This window comes from Rhinatrema bivittatum, chromosome 5, assembly GCF_901001135.1.
Source record: "Rhinatrema bivittatum chromosome 5, aRhiBiv1.1, whole genome shotgun sequence".
Classification (NCBI taxonomy): Eukaryota; Metazoa; Chordata; class Amphibia; order Gymnophiona; family Rhinatrematidae; genus Rhinatrema; species Rhinatrema bivittatum.
This window is the reverse complement of record NC_042619.1, coordinates 60,625,999-60,643,942: the sequence shown is the minus strand read 5'-3', so window position 1 is coordinate 60,643,942 and position 17,944 is coordinate 60,625,999. Positions and strand designations below refer to the sequence as shown.

At 43.7% G+C, this 17,944-nt stretch overlaps 1 protein-coding gene across 5 annotated transcripts in view; it reads right to left on the bottom strand.

The window, feature by feature from the left end:
• Positions 1-17,944, bottom strand: part of CNTN5 (contactin 5) — a 2,626,638-nt gene that overhangs the window by 709,637 nt on the left and 1,899,057 nt on the right. For all 5 annotated transcript variants that reach the window (XM_029602387.1, XM_029602386.1, XM_029602389.1 and 2 more), the window contains one exon: positions 13,738-13,941. In XM_029602387.1, the coding sequence (XP_029458247.1) occupies positions 13,738-13,941 (204 nt within the window). The remainder of the gene's footprint in view (positions 1-13,737; positions 13,942-17,944) is intronic.

Below are 17,944 nucleotides of genomic sequence, written 5' to 3'. Positions count from 1 at the left end.
ATGGCAACACTATCCGGGTTTACTACGCTGCGATATTTGGTAACGCAACTTAGAAAATTGTGCAGGTAAAAAAACACATAGGAAAAATACTGTAGCTTAAAAGCCATGTGATAGTGGCCCCTTCACATGGGGCCACAATCTTCTTAAAGAGACATATCAATCCAATCCACACTCTCCTACCAGTGTGTATAACACCTAGGGGTCTTTTACAAGACCCTCACCCCCAGGTAGCCTTTAGAGGCAGCTCTCATATAAAAGAAACACAAAACTTAAATGTTTAAATTGCATAGTGTACACCCCAATCCTAACCTTTTCAATAAATTCTACCCCTGCACCCCCTGTCCCAAATCTCTCTTCTGGCAGAGTAAAGTTGTGTTCCTGGAGTCTCTGAAAAAAGTTGTTAGACAGCTGCCATGCTTTTTAGCTGTATTGTCACATACCAAGATATTATTTCTGATATTTAGGACTCATTTAAGTCCTTAAGCATTTCATGAATGGTATTTTGGAATATCTCTGCAGAAGAAGAGATGCTAAGGTTCAAATACTCATAGTGCCTTAAACCAAAGAAAGTCTTAAATGTGGTTATATACCTTGAATTTGGATGAAGTTCAAGTTTGTGATAGCTAGCACATAGGAGAAAAATTGTGTTCCATTCAAATCTGGAATGATGTCATCCACTGTAAGTATGATGTATTGCTCTTATTTAAATGCACCTGTACCTCAGGGTAGCAGCATATCAACACAAAGTTATATTTTACCTTGTTGCTTGGATTTCTGGGCAACGACAACTGGGAGACTCATGGGCTTTGTCCACTGACACGTTTTATATCAGGTTCTTCCAGTTGTGCAAGTTCTTTCTTCATGAGCGTCCAAAGGTGAAAAAGTATTTGCATGGCAGACCTACTACTTGAATGGATTAATTTATGTGAATACAATTTTCTTGATTTTTAGTTTTCCAGTTCCTTGCCACTCTTCAGCCTGTAGAGCGATCTGAAATAGTCCCAGTTCAGTGGCTGGCTGGTAGCCAAATAGTGTCAGGGCTACTAACCACAACACAGATGGGCCAGGGTGGACAAGTCTTTGGAGGTAATATGTGCTTAAAAGATGCCAGATTTTGAATTCCCATAGGAATACTGCATTGGTGTTGCATTCAATGTCAATTTATTGGGTAATGCATCATAAGTTTGTTGAGTCATTACATTTTATTGATGCTCCCAGTGTCAATCAGCAATTTTATAGGATATCCAGGTATCAACACATGCCATTGTTGCTGGCTGCTATGGCTGAAGTATTGGAGGGAAAATATTGTGAATGTGTAAGTATCTTCATCAACTGGGGCATCAGACTGAATCTCACTATTTTAGTCTCTCCATTTGGATCAGGATGATCTATCAAGACCATGATAGTTGGGTTTGGAAAAATGATAACGTTTTTGAAAGTGGTTTTGTTTTTTCACAACCATGATAATAGTACCTTTAGCTGGGCAAGTACTTTGGGTAAAATTGTTACATATACAAATTTATCCAAACAAGAAAGGGGCCAATCAGTGCCTTCTGGGATGAGTTTTATAAATTTAGGTTGGGGTTGCACAACTTTCAATTCTAGTCTGCTAAATTTGTGCAGAAAACTGTCCACACAAATACCTTCCCTAAATCTACCCATTGATGTGGAAGGATTTAACCAGATATTCAGTGATACATTTATCCACTCAGCAGGATTTGAATGAATAATTATTGACAGCTTTGTATTCTAGACTTTATGTTTTGATATCTGAGAAAGCTTTCTAAGAATGCCAGTAGTCATACTATTTTGTGATTTTCAATCAGGATCTGGGTTACTGGTTTTCAATGCCCTTGCCTGTTTTTACTTCATGTTAAAACATTTTAAAGAATTTTCATATTAAAACAATGAGATTTAAGAAAATGGTGCATGCTTTTTTTTTTTTACTGAACCCCCCCCCCCCCCCCCCCCCAGCATATTTTGACACAGATTTCTAAATCACTTTTACGGATCTACTCAAAGTAAGAATTGAATTACATAAAATGGTTTATTGCAAGGACATCTACACAAATGAGGTATTCATTTTATTCAGAACCAGTCAAGGACTTCTTAATGTTTTTATTTAATTTTCCTATTATCAAGAAGATACTTTTTCCTTTGAGAGGTAGCTATGGAAATAAAGCTTAATAAAAGGCAAGTCTACTTCTATATTTGTGCTGAATTCAACATAAAGTCAAAATATTATTTATTTTCCACATAAATATAATATAATAAAATAGATGTTATGATCTGACTGCTCTTACAGAAAACTGGCTTGTGCCTCTGACACCAGCCATAACTTGTAGATGGTGCATATTTCATTTGTCTTCCTTGTCAAATATATGACTTCAGGAGTAAAAGAGGGATATTTTCAGAGATAGGAAATGAAAAATGGTCAAGGTTATGTTTTTGGGTTGTTTTTTTTAATAGCCCTCAAGGTGATATAGTATCCTCTCGCACCAAGGATAGGTCTCCAGGGGCATGTGCCCAAGAGGGAAGGGTTAGGAAGGCTGTTTAGTTGATGATTCAATTATTATGAAGGTTGATAGCTGGGTGCCGGTAGATATGAGGATCACTTGATAACCTGCCTGCCTGATGCAAAGGTGGCAGACCTCACACATCATATAGATAGATAGTATTTTACATAGTGCTGGGGAGGAGCTGGCTGTCTTAGTTCATGTGGATACCAATGACATTGGAAAAACTAGGAGAGAGATTCTGGAAGCCAAATTTAGGATTTTAGGTAGAAAGCTGAAATCCAGAACCTCCAAGGTAGCATGCTCAGATGTGCTCCCCATTCCACAAGCAAAACCCCAGAGGCAGACAGAGTCTCAATGCATGGATGAGACAATGGTGCAGGGAAAAGAATGCTAGGTTTGTTAGGAACTGGGTATCATTTTGGGGAAGGGAGGGCCTTTTCTGAAAGAATGGGCTTCATTGTAACGAGAATATAATCAAGCTGCTGGCACTAACTTTTAAAAAGGAGATAGTGTACCTTTTAAATTATATGATGGAGGAAAGCTGACAGTCACTCAGAAGTGCTTGGTTCAGAATGATGCATCTTTGAAGGATACTAAGAAAACATGGAATTAGGGTATTCCAGTAGAGAGGTGTCTTACCCTTGTCAACTGATGAGTAGGTTGTTAATACATATAAACAACTTACTTTGAAATGTCTGTATACAAATGCTAGAAGTCTAAAAAATAAGATGGGAGAGTTAGAGTGTAAAGGACTGGATGAAGAGGTAGAAATAATTGGCATCTCAGAAACCTAGTGGAAGGAGGATAACCAATGGGACACTGTGAAACTAGGGTACAGATTATATCAAAATGATAGGATGGATGGAACAAACTGGTGGAGGAGTAAAACAATATGTGAAAGAGGGCATTGAGTCAATAAGGATAAAAATTCTGCAGGAAAGAAAATGCAATGTTGAATCTTTATGGATAGAAATCCCAGGTGAAAAAGGGAATAAAGTAGCAATAGGGGGTGTATTACCGTCCACCTGCCTAAAATGAACAGACAATGAAATGCTAAAAGAAATTAGAGAACCTAACAAAATCAGCAGCACAGTGATAATGGCTGATTTCAGTTACCCCAGTATTTCGCATCAGGACATTCTAGAGAGGTAAAGTTCCTAGATGAAATAAATGACTGCTTCATGGAGCAACTGGTACAAGAACCAACAAGAGAAGACACTATTTTAAATCTAATCCTTAATGGAGCACAGGATTTGATGCACGAGGTAACAGTGTTGGAGCCACTTGGCATTAGTGATCACAATATGATCAAATTTGACTTAATAATTGTAGGGAGGGACTAAAAAAATCTACTGCAACAGCATTTAACTTTCAAAAATATGACTATGATAAAATGAGGAAAATGGTAAGAAAAAAACTAAAAGGATCAACTACAAAGGTTAAGATTTTAGATCAGGCATGGACATTGTTTAGGAATACCATCTTGGAAACCCAGACCAGATGTATTCCACACATTAGAAAAGGTGGAAGGAAGTCTAAACGACTACCGGCATGGTTAAAAGGCAACGTGAGAGAGGCTATAATACTAAAAGAGAATCTTTCAAGAAATTAAAAAGGGATCCGAATGAAGAAAACAGGAAACAGCATAAGTAATGGCAAGTTAGAAGCAAAACACTGATAAGGAAGGCAAAGAAAGAATTTGAAAAGAAGCTTGCCATGGAAGCAAAACTCATAAGAAAACCATTTTCAAGTACAATCATGGTAAAATGCCTGTGAGGGAGTCAGTTGGACCATTACATGATCAAGGAGGTACTGCATATACTCGAGTGTAAGCCGAGAAATTTGTGCCAGAAAAAAAGCACAAAAAAGCTAGCTCAAATTTGTGAACAGCCCCCACCATCTGACCCCCCCTCCCACAAGACTCACCCAAAGTTCCTGGTGGTCCAGCGGGGGGCCTGGGAGTGATTTCCTGCTGCTGGGCCATCGGCTGCCAGTAATCAAAATGTGTGCACTTCCATGAAGTGTAAAGACAGCACAGCTTCTCCAAGAGAAGCAAGAGAAAATCAGAATGCCTCTCAAGCTCCTCATTATAGATATTGACACCCATAGAAACACAACATACCTGATGCTGGAGAGGTTAGTGAAGTATCAGACACCCATTCATATTCTTTTTCAGGAGATAGAGATAGGTGTGAATTGTCCCCCTGGGGGCATCATGACTGGACAGTGATGAAGCAGCTGGTAGATATTAGGGATGTGAATCTGGCTTCGGAAGATTGAAAATATCGAACAATATTTTCAAAATCATCAGAAATCGGGGGCTCTATCAAAACGATAGGAAAACCCCACAAAATTGTTCGTGGGGGTTCTCTTATCATTTTTGGGGAGGGTGGGAAAAACGGCACACAAAAATAACCCCTAAACTCACCCCGACCCTTTAAAACTAATCCCTTAGGGGTAGATTTTCAAACCATGCGATTTGGCGTACTTTTGCTGGCGCATCAGGCGCCAGCAAAAGTACGCGGGATTTTAGTAGATACGTGCGTAGCCGCGCGTATCCACTAAAATCCTGGATCGGCGCGCGCAAGGCTATCAATTCCATATAGCCGGCGCGCGCCGAGCCGCGCAGCCTACCCCCATTCCCTCCGAGGCCGCTCCGAAATCGGAGCGGCCTCGGAGGGAACTTTCTTTTGCCCTCCCCTCACCTTCCCCTCCCTTCCCCTACCTAACCCACCCGCCCGGCCCTGTCTAAACCCCCCCCCTTACCTTTGTCGGGGGATTTACGCCTCCCGGAGGGAGACGTAAATCCCCGCGCGCCAGCGGGCCGCTAGTGCGCCGGGACGCAACCTGGGGGCAGGTCCGGATGGCGCGGCCACGCCCCCGGGCCCGCCCCCGGAACGCTCCCGACACGCCCCGAAAACGCCGCGCGGTTCGGGCCCGCCCCCCGACACGCCCCCCTCAGAAAACCCCGGGACTTACGCGAGTCCCGGGGCTCTGCGCGCGCCGGTAGGCCTATGTAAAATAGGCTCACCGGCGCGCAGGGCCCTGCTCGCCTAAATCCGCCCGGATTTGGGCGGATTTAGGCGAGCAGGGCTCTTAAAATCCGCCCCTTAGCTTCCTCCACCCTCCCGACCCCCCCAAAAACTTTTTACAGGTACCTGGTGGTCCAGTGGGTGTCCCGGGAGTGATCTCCCACTCCTGGGCCGTCGGCTGCCACTAATCTAAATGGCGCCGATGGCCCTTTGCCCTTACCATGTGACAGGGTATCCTTGCCATTGGCCGGCCCCTGTCACATGGAGGGAGCACTGGATGGCCTGCACCATATTTAAAAATGGCGCGGGCCATTTTAGTCAATAAAATAGCAATTTACATGGTTAAATTGTCATGATTGGAGGTCCTGCTAGGACTAGGGGAAAACCCACAGTGGTGGCACAGGACTTCTAGGCAGGGCACCTCCTCTGCAGGTTGAGCCTTTGGGGTCTGGTGTCCAGCAGGACTTGATGGAACTGGACATGATACCAGCTGGAAGCTTGACCTGGCTGGAGGCTGGAACAAGGCACAGGCTGGGGCCACAGACATGAACTGTACAGGACAAGACAAGGCAAGGCCTAGTCTAGAGCTAGGGAATGTAGAAGACAAGATAAGACAGGACTGGAGACAGGGACTGGACTGGGCAGGACAAGACAAAGACTGGTCTGGACAGGACAAGGAGTATACAAAACAAGCAACAATAAACAGGAAGGCCCAAATAGGTTGCTAGGCTGGCTAGGAGAACCTAAAAGGCCCAAAGACTATAATGCAGGACATGAAGGCCCAGGAGACCACAGAGCAGGGCAGGAAGGCTGGAAAGGCCACAAGGCAAGGCAGGAGACCAAGGTAAGCAAGAAAGCACAGATGGCCAAGTCAAGGAGCCAAGCTGACTTGATGAAGAGGCAAGGGCAGAATGGACAGGCTGGGTTAAGTCTCTTGTCCTGTATGTTTATCTTATTAGATGGTAAGCTCTATTTAGCAGGCACTGTGTTTTTGTATTTTGTACAGCTCTCTGTATGTCGTGTAGCATTATAGAAATGATAAGTAGTAGTAATAAGTAGGGCTGGAGTCGCCACCTCATGGGATCAGCAAGAAGGCTGTGAGTGAGGCATGCTGATGATCTCTGCTGGTGGGGGTACTGTATAGCAGGCGGATTTGTGACATGAATGATTTGAAAATTGCCCTTTAAGTAGTTAATAAGCCAGTTGTAAAACCTAGCATTGAAAAAAATTTCAGGATCACCACCAGAGGCTGATGTACTAACCCATGATATTTTCAGAGGGTTAGAGACCTATTTTCATGAATATTTGTTGCAGATTCAGTTAAGCGTGGAACAGATCTGCATCCATAGCAAATTTTTCGAACATTTTTTCATTTGCTATCACAGTTGCACGTTCCCACCTTTGGCAACAAGAGATAGTGGCCCTATTTTTTGCATTAATGGGGCTACATGGCCTGTGCAAACCACCCACCACAAAGGAACAGTCTGTGGGGACACAGCAATTTCCCCCAACCCTGGCATAACCCATGAATTTAAGAAAAGGAGCTTCTTGATGATCCCTGCCCTCTAAAGCCATGCCCCCTTATAAAATAAATGGGCTAAAGCTCCATAGTGGATCCCCCCCCCACCACTACTGGCCTCCTCAAGGCTTACCCCACTATTTCATGGGCCACCAAGAATTTGGTGCACAGGGGTAGAGGTGAGGCATGTGTCAGGATGCAGGATGTGTGGCCCCCTTACCTCAATGTGCAGTGTGCATGTGTGTGTGGCGGAGGTGGGGAGGGAGGCAATACACCAAAACTCCTACTATATCGGCCAGGTTAGAGAAGGAGACTGCAGCTCTTTGAAATTTAAATGTATGCATGTAGTTTCCAACCATACCCTTGAAATCCACCACCACCTCCCACTCCAGAATACCTCTTATAGGTAAAAGTGTATATATGGTGAAATTGCACATATTTTCAGGTGACTAAAAACCCAATGTGAATTCAGCACATCTAGCAGTGTAAGTCCTTATTGTAGTATATAGATCCTAGCTGACCTTTTGAAAATCTAACCAATAACAAAGCCCATCCACTTTCTCCTTTCTAGTTCAATAAAGAATTGTTTAAAAATATCGACATTTTGCACATTTTTGCACGTGAAGGCCACTGTTGAGCAAAGGTCTCATTCACATTAGTAACCATTCCTGTATAGTCCACTACTTGTGAATGTCTATTTAAAATTCAACATAAATGAGCTGCTATGATGTAAAATCATGCAAAGCAGTTCATTAATGTAGAAGCCTATGAAAATGGGTACACAAGCAAGGCTTTGCAGGCCCAGTTTTGCATAAAAAGAGAAGCACTCCTCAATGAAGAACAAGTTTTCGACCAGCCTGAGGGAGCTGAGCTCAGCTGACCTTTGCATGCACCGGGTGCACTGTGTTAAAAGAGCCACATGTCCTAATGCAAGCCCCCCCCCCCCCCAATCCCCTCTTGCACCAAATTCCTGGTGGTCTATGGGGAAGCAGCAAGCTCCCCACCCCCAGTCCAGCGTGGTCCCCTAATGGATGCCCCTGCCATTTCCCAGCCAAAGCTTAGCTTAGGCATTCTTCCAGTGGTAAGAGTAATCTAGGGATGTATATTCACTTTGTTTAATTTTTCTACTTCACATGTATACATTTTCAATGAATGTAAAATTGTATTTATAAACTGAAAATCAATTTTATAAGAACATAAGAAATTATCATACTGGGTCAGACCGAGGGTCCATCAAGCCCAGCATCCTGTTTCCAACAGTGGCCAATCCAGGCTACAAGTACCTGGCAAGTACCCAGACACTAAGTAGACTTTATGTCCTATGCAAATGCAAATGTGAATAAATATTTTTTTTCACGTGTAAGAAATAAAAAACAAAACAAAATTAGGTGCGTTGGCTCACAGCAACAAGCACCGATAAAGCATGAATTTGGCAAATACCATAAACAAGCTGCAGTTATCAAGGCAGCATAGCTCACTAAAGCTCAGAACCAGTATAAGAAACCTATGGGGTAACATTTTAAGAGCCCTACGCGCGCCAAATTCAGAGATACGTGCCTCTCTCGGGCCGGCGCACAGCGCTAATATTTTACGAAGCGGCCATGGATGAGTTTATCTCCCACTATGCACACAAAAGAAAAAGTCCAAAAAAGGGGCGGGGAGTGGGCGTGGTCTGGGCCCACACAGGAGTTCCAGGAATTTAAATGGAAACCAGCACTCAAGTATTTACGCACAAAAGCACACGCCGGGGTCCCTTACCATGCAATTTTAGTTCTGCTATAGATGGCATGTAAGTTATAAAACAAAAAGCCCTAGGCTAGTCGGTGGGATTTTAAGGGTTGGGGCAGGTAGGGTAAAAGAGAGGTAAGTTAGCTAGGGGGTTAGGAAGTTCTATCCTGTAACTGGGCAAAGTGGGAACAAACTGTTTTAATTGGTAATTGCGTCAACGCGTGTTTATATAAAAATCCCCCCCCCCCAACTTTCACGGTAGAAGCTGCACATACACGTACCCATAAAAAATGGCGTGCATATTTATGTGCTTCCATCCAATTTTATAAGATGTGTGCATATTCACGCGCATGTTATAAAATGGCCACGTCCATGGGCGCGAGCCGGCATATGCGCGTTCATATACACCCGCGCGGCTGTTTTAAAGTTACCATTCCTATGTTTCTTTGTTTTGTACATTTGTCGGTTTGTAATAGCAGCAATAACTCCTGCAACAGGCACTTCTTGTTTGGCAGAGATGAGTTCAGGATCTTCCATCTCTCCTGGGACTCTCAGCTACCTAACTAGAGCTTTAATAGGCAGGGAAATGCACTTTATACTGATCATGTTTGTTCACATCTCACAATTGACTATTCCTCAGTTTAAATCATAGATAATTGATGTTTGTTTCTTCTGTAAACTGTTTTTTTGGCTGGCAGCATGGAATAATGGCATCAGAAATGCATCAGAAATCCCAGTGTGTTTCAGAAATCAGGGTGTGTGAGTGCGCGCATATGGTGCTGCTGCTATCCCTTAAAACTGGCACTTTTGGTTTGTGAGGGGAGGGGATTGCAAGTATCTGGGACTAGGCAAGATGAAAGGGACTCAATGCATGCCTAAGGGGGTTCAGGGGAGGGTTAGGCACTCATTTTCAGTGTCCTCATATGTGATGGCCAGATTTTGGCTGCCTTGATTTGGGAATATTTTCAGCTGAAACTAGGCACCTACATTTTTGGCTGATAATTTACCTAAATCTAGGTGGCTCAAATTTGGCCTCCCATATTAAATACTTAGCATTGGTTAAAAATTGGCATGAATGTACCTTATGTTTGAAAATTGAGTTTGTATGGGTGTCATATTTAGTTAGGCACTCTATTAAATATTATTTATCTCTATATTCTTAGGAGAACTGAACAAGAGCTCAGCCACAACTGCTGGAGAACTTACTTCTATCCATTTCAAAGGATCAAACTTTTGTCACCTTCAGAATGAAAGGGGAAAATATTCAACTTCTCTAGGTGAACTGTCAACCTTTTTTTTTCAGGACTTGCTAATCACCAGCTCCCTACCGGGACTCTGTGAATAGGACTCAATTCAATAAGGGTTGGAGGGAAGCATCCTGGCACAGCAGAACTGCTGGACCTAAGCACATGGACTGGACATTGATGGGGCCTTTTCTGCATCACCTAAAATGATATCCTCCATGCTCTGGGAAGACTGCACCTCTAGCACAGAGCTGAAAGGAGAGATGCTAGAATACCTGCATGGCATTAACAGGCCTGTTGAACTGTAAAGAGACCAGAATGGTTATTTTTCCTTTTCTACTAAATTCAGTTCCAAGCTCAGAAAATAAAAACTAGCTTTGGGGAGCACCATTCTGGGTTGTGGAGCATGCTTGTAGTCACACTTGGTGTTCCTCCACCATCAAGGGTCCAGTTTGCCAACTACAGGACTTTATACACCGGAATCAGCCCCTGCCAAACTTTATCTATGGCGGGGCAGATTCTATTGTGACATATTCTGATGCCATTTGGGGGACAATTTTCAAAGTGTCCATGTTAGAATGAAGATTCTGCATATCTTTTACCCATGTGGTTGCATCAATAATCAAAGTGAAGGTACACATGCATACTTCCGTTTTGATACATGCTGTGGGCAGAAAGCACAAGGTCACTTGCACCTGCATTTTCCATGAGTTGATGTTTGCTGTGTGAAGATTTTGAAATGCAATCTCAGTGCATACCTTTACTCCTTTAATCTCAAAATGCTCTCCAGGAACGCTTTGTCTTACTGTGGCTAAAAATCCATGTTCTTCCACATTGTGCATAATTTTATTCACATTGAAAGGGCAATTTTCAGAGAGTAGGTAAAACATTTAGGGGTAGATTTTCAAAGGGTTATGCGCGTAACCCCCGAAAACCTACCACAAACATCCCCTGCGCGTGCCGAGCCTATTTTGTATAGGCTCGACGGCATCGCAAGCCCCGGGATGCACGTAAGTCCTGGGGCTTTCCTGGGGGGGGGGGTATCGGGGGGTGTGTTGTGGCGGCACATCACCTGGGGGCATTCCTGGGCGTGGCCGCGGGCGTGGTTCCGGCCTGGGGGTGTTCCGGGGGCGTGGCCGCGGCCTCCGAACCAGCCCCCGGACCGGAATCTGGCATACCGGCAGCTGGCCCTCGTGCACGAGTTACGCCTGCCTCAAGCAGGCGTAACTTTGGGAATAAAGGTAGGGGGGTGTAGATAGGGCTGGGGGGGTGGGTTAGGTAGGGGAAGGGAGGGGAAGGTGGGGGGAGGCGGAGGGAAACGGTTAGCGTGCACAGGGCTCGGTGCACACAAGGTGCACAAATGTGCAACCCCTTGCACGCGCCGACCCCGGATTTTATAAGATACGCGCGGCTACGGGCGTGTATCTTATAAAATCCGGCATACTTTTGTTTGTGCCTGGTGCGCGAACAAAAGTACGCGCTCGCACTTTTTATAAAATGTACCCCTTATTATTTAACCTACATAAATGGTTTTTAAAATCGACCTCCTTATCCATAAAACAAGCAGAATGAGATAAATACTTAATAAGAAACAGTCAAAAAGAAAAAAAAAATCTAAGGTTCAAAAGAAAGCCAAAACAGTAGTTGGTGCCTAAAAAAATTCATAAAAAAATAAGGCTTACTTTATATAGTGAATACATGTAACCAGACAAAATAGCAAAACGCAGAGGAAGAAGGAAGAAGAAGAATGGAAGGAAAAAGTAAGAAGAATGAACAGGCTCAATAAAAAAGATAGTGGTTCAAAGAAGTGCTTTATAGTTTACGGTCAAATATTAATGGAGGACGGTTGATCTCTCTGGCCACTGAAGGACTAGAAGGGACGAGGGGAGGGGTGGCAAACTGGTCCTCAAGAACCACAAACAGGCCTGGTTTTCAGGATATCCGTAATGAATATGTATGAGATAGATTTGCATGTACTACCTCCATTGTATGTAAATCTAGTACATGCATATTCATTTTGGGCCAGATTTTAAAAGGGTTACGTGCACAAGGTACGCGCGTAACCCTTTTAAAACCCCACTGCGCGCACTGAGCCTATTTTGCATAGGCTCGGCGGTGCGCGCAAGCCTCGGGATGCACATAAGTCCCGGGGCTTGCAAAAGGGGCGGTTGGGGGCATGGCCACGGGGCGTGGTTTTGGATCGGGGGCGTGTGGGCGGTCTGGGGGCATGGCTGAGTGCCCCGACACAGCGGCCTGTGTCGGGGCCTGCTGCGCTGGCGCGCATAAGTTACTACTGCCCGGAGGCAGTAGTAACTTTTCAGATAAAGGTGGGGGGGGGTGTCTAGATAGGGCCGGGGGGGCAGGTTAGGTAGGGGAAGGGAGGGGAAGGTGCAGGGGGGTGGAAGGAAAGTTCCATCTAAGGCTGCTCCAATTTCGGAGCGGCCTCGGAGGGAACGGGCAGCGCACGCAGGGCTCGGCGTGCACAAGTTGCACAAATGTGCACTCCCTTTGTGCGCCGACCCCGGATTTTATAAGATACGCGCAGCTACGCGCTTATCTTATAAAATCCAGCGTACTTTTGTTCATGCCTGATGCACGAACAAAAGTACGCGCACGCGCTGTCTTTTAAAATGTACCCCTATGGGTATCCTGAAAACCAGGCCCATTTGTGGATCTTGAGGACTGGAGTTCCACACCCCTAACCTAGTGGTACATAACATAAGAACATAAGAAAATGCCATACTGGGTCAGACCAAGGGTCCATCAAGCCCAGCATCCTGTTTCCAACAGTGGCCAATCCAGGCCATAAGAACCTGGCAAGTACCCAAAAACTAAGTCTATTCCATGTAACCATTGCTAATGGCAGTGGCTATTCTCTAAGTGAACTTAATAGCAGGTAATGGACTTCTCCTCCAAGAACTTATCCAATCCTTTTTTAAACACAGCTATACTAACTGCACGAACCACATTCTCTGGCAACAAATTCCAGAGTTTAACATTTTAGAACAGTTTAGAGCTTGGAGCTTGAGAGAAGCTCATTGCAATTTGGCACATGTGACCATGTGGCCAGGCACAAGTGCGACTATGTTAGACCTGCTTGCCATTGTAGAATCATATCAGATTTTATTCTTCAATACTCAGAACTGCATAGGATGGTACAGAAAAGTACTAAACATATAAAATAGTACCAAGACAAAGAGGACATCAAATAAATGCCAAACTGTTGCATCATTTGGCAACAACAATTTATTGAAATATATGGAACGTAAGGCAGCAAATAGATTTTGAAATGACCACTTGTGTACCAGTTTATTACAGGTTTAAGTCTTGCTATTAGCTCTAATGAAACCTTCTTCACAGATAGTAAATCATTTTCTTACTGTCATAAAATGTACACACTTTCTTACTGCATTTTAACAAATTACAGATGCCTGCAGACATTTATGCTTTAAATAATGACTGATGCTAACAAAATTACAATTTCCAGAACGAGTACAATAAGCTGAATCAGTACAAACATGATATGTTGTGATCTCAAGGGGCCAGATTTAATAAAGCTTAGCTACAAAATAGGAAAACCCATTAAGTAAATCTCTTTGAAGTAAGAAAAGGTGAAAAGTTCTCTGTTTTGCCTCAATACAATTGACATTTAGGTTGAATAGATCACTTTTAGAGTATTGTAATGCACTACTTACCATCACTGCGCAGTGTTAGTGGAGTTGGTGGACTCATAACTCTTGCATTTGTCATTGTGTTTTTTACCAGGCAGATATAACTGCCAACATCAGATGCCTGTGCCTTGGAGATGTAGAGATTTCCTGTCTCCTGGGAGATAAAGCGTCGGCTATCTTCTGCCACAAAGGAGGGGAACTCATTAAAAACCCAGCTATAGCTAATCTCTAAAAAAAAAAAAAAAAAAAAGGCAAAAACAAAAACAAAGATAGAGTCTGAATGAATATGATAACACCATGATATTATTACATCTACTTAAAATAATCTATTATTGCCATATTGTGTGGAAAATTGGTTTGCCTTACTACCTCTACTATTGCTGCTATTTATCATTTCTAAAGTGCATACACGCAAGAGACAGTCCCTGCTCAATGGAGCTTACAGTCTAGTCAAGAGTAACATACATGACAAACAAGAGTCTTTGGGAAGTGTATTTATTGTAAAAATGTGGTTAGGATTTAAAAGCAGTTTATAGACTGGATTTGCATATGGCCAGAGAGAGAGCATAACATACGGTAACTCAGGAAGTCTATTCTAGGCATATAGCACAGCAAGGTGGAAAGCACGGAGTTGGGAATTGGCGGTGGAGGAGGAGGTCACAGATAAGAGTGACGTGCCCAATAAGCTGAGTTCATAAGGAAGGGTGTAGGGAAATAGAGAAGATAGGTAATGAGGAATTGCATAGTGATTGCCTTTGAAGAAAAGTAAGAGAATCTTGAACTATAGGTGTAAGTGGATAGGAAACCAATGTAAATGACTCGAGAAGAGTGATTACATAGTGATAGCAACACTGAAGAAAGTTAAGATGCACAAATTTTGAATAGATTGCATTGGAGAAAGATAGTTCAGTGTGAGCCTGTGAACAGTAAGTTGCAGTAATCTTAAGTGGGAGGTGATAAGAGAGAGGATGAGCATTTTGGTAGCATGCTCTGAAAGGAAGCTTATTAAAGAATAAATCTGCTAATGGAAGAAACCACCAGACCAAACCAATATATTTCTAGGCATCTATTCAGAATTATACAATGATTTATTATTATTTGAAAAAGCTTTAGAATGAATACAGTTAGAAAAATGTGTTTATTAGAATAATTATTAATTTATTCTAGAATACTGACCATGTATATAGTGCTCTCTACAAATCAAACATATATAAGACAATACAGGGATAAAATTTATATATTTCACACTCTGATGGGGTGCATAGACTGGGAAAATAAGAGGTTAGAAGGAAGGAAGGAAAAAGTTAATGCAGTATTTTTTATTCAAAAATGCATAAGGCATGAGGGGATGGTAAGGATTTGTAATTTGGGAACATAAGTTCTTGTATCCAAGTAGATTAAAAGGGTTCCAAGAGCCAGAACTAAAAACTTCAAATATTCAATATCCAGGATGCACTTAATATCAAACTGAAAAGATAACAAAGATTAAAAGATGACAGCATCCCTAGGAGCACTTCACTTCCACTTCCACTAAGAATGAGATTGTTCTGGAAGCATTTAAAATTTTGGGAACTTGGAGGTGGGAGAGCCTTCTTACAGGGATGTGCAGAGCAAAATTTTATGTTCATATTTCTTATGTCCGAAAGGGGGTCCCACTTGCGGCCAATATGGACATAAAAAAAATCCAATGAGTTGGGTATATGTACATATGTGCAAAAAAAAAATTTAAACCCCCTCACCCTCCTTAATCCCCCCCCCAGACTTACCACAACTCCCTGGTGATCGAGCGAGGAGTGAGGACGTCATTTCTGCAACCCTTGGCGAGAAGCATGTGACGTCGGCGGCACGTCGAGTGACGCCGCCGTCACGTGATTCCCGGCGAGTTCGCGCCGGACGGCTCGTTCGGCCCAAAAAGAACTTTTGGCCAGCTTGGGGGAGGCCCCCCCAAGCTGGCCAAAAGTTCTTTTTGGGCCGAACGAGCCGTCCGGCGCGAACTCGCCGGGAATCACGTGACGCCGGCGTCACTCGACGTGCCGCCGACGTCACATGCTTCTCGCCAAGGGTTGCAGAAATGACGTCCTCACTCCTCGCTCGATCACCAGGGAGTTGTGGTAAGTCTGGGGGGGGGATTAAGGAGGGTGAGGGGGTTTATATTTTTATTTTGGCTCAACAATCGCGATTTCCCACATATCCAACATATCTATGTTGGATATGTGGGAAATCCGATCGTTTATGTCGAATCAATTTTTTAAGTTAAAAAAAATATGAGTAGCGTTTTACTAATGCGGTCAATCCGAATGCACACCCCTACCTTCTTACTTCATAGACTTCTGACCCACAAACAGACCGATACAATAAAGTGCACCTGGGCTAGCACGCCATTTTATGAGATTTGGACTCACGTTTTAGACATGCATCCACTACTCCCTTATACAGTAAGGGGTTTAGCATGTCGAAAATGCATGTCCAACCATTCTGGAAACTAATAGCACTCATCACATGTTGATGAGACTATTAATTATTCATCCAAGATACTGAAAAAAAAATGTGCGTTCAATCTGCACATTTTGCACTCAAAAATTAGAGTCTGCCCGAGGGCAGGCATTAATTTCTGAGCAGCCAGAAAAAGTGTACAGAAAATACTGCTTTTCTGTACACCCTCCAACTTAGGGGGTCATTTTCTAACCCTATCACATGCAAAAAGTCGCTTTTCGCGTGCGATAGCTAAATCGGGGCAGAGTTGGGGCGGCGTCGACACCGGAAGAGGAGGAGTTGAGGCGGCACCGGGGCGGACGCAGCGGAAACATCGCTGGCTGTGAAAAGGTAAGAACCCTTATCGCTGCCAGTAGCGCGCCCAATAGCACCACCTTTTACGATGGTGCTATTGGGTGCGAAAGCCGGCAGCAACAACACCGCGGCTTTCACAGGCCCCCCCCCCCATTACTGTGCGATTCAAAGAGCTCTGCGCCGTAGGAAAACCCAGGCCTTAATATCTTAGTGATATTAAGTCGGAGGAACCAAAAAGGTAAAAAAAAATAAAAAAATAAATAAAAATTTATGCTGGTGGGTCAGGTTAGGAAAACAGATGCTCAATTTTACGAGTGTCCATTTTCCTAACCCATGGCTGTCAGAGGGTTTGGAAAATGTGTGCTCAGAAAACTGAGCATCCATTTTTGAAACCTGCTGACAGCCATCTCTCCTGGGCCAAGGATGCGCTAGGGGCGCATAATTGCCCTTAGCACCTCTTTTTAGCACAACCTCTCATTTGCATCATGTATTGCATGCCTGTGTGCATGTTCAAAAAGCAGGCGCCAAAGCAGACGCGCTTTTTTTTTAGCGCATCCGTATTGAATCAGTCTGAAAGAGTTTTTTAAATCAACCTGGTTCAAGATTGAAAAAATCTGCAGATTTGCCCAATGTTCACAGGAAAAATCTGTTGGAAGTTTTTCTAAGAATCTTAGGCCTGAATTTGCTAAGGTCGCAGACCTTAGAGAATCTGGGGGTAACGGGGGACAGGGGGGGGCGAAGCGGGGGGCGGGCCTGCGAAAGCCGGCAGTGATCGCACCTCCGCGGTGCAATCGCTGCCGGCTTTCGCACCCAATAGTGCCGTCGTAAAAGGTGGTGCTTTCGGGCACAATACTGGCAGCGAAAAGGGTCCTTACCTTTTCTCTGTCAGCGATGTCTTCGCAGCGTCCGCCCCGGTGCCACCCCTGACTCCTCCCCTTCCGGTGCCGACGCCGCCCAGAACCCGCCCCGATCTATGTATCGCACGTGAAAAGGGACTTTTCGCGTGCGGTCCCTTTTCGCGTGCGATACGCTACGAAAATGACCCCCTTAGTCAAATCCGCAAGGATCTGCTGATCCCTTCATCAGGTAAACTGTGCTTTTATGCACCCATCCAGTGCCGGTTCCTGACTCCACATTTTCTGCTTTGCTGTTCCATGTGGGTGGAACAGCTTTTCTCAGTTGGTAAGGTATATCATTCTTTCTCTGTGGCCATATTCAAGATCAACCTAAACTCCCATTGTATTGAGGTTGTGTCTAAATCTTATACAATGGCTCCTTCAGAAAAAATATTATAAATATTTTTTCTGAAACATCTTATTTGTTTTATCTATGGGCCTTGACTAGCACATAAGCTCCATGGAGAAGGGTCAGTCTCTTGTGTGTATTAGTGCTGTATACATCTAATAGCAAATCAGAAACTATTCAAAGCAGTGATCTCTGACCG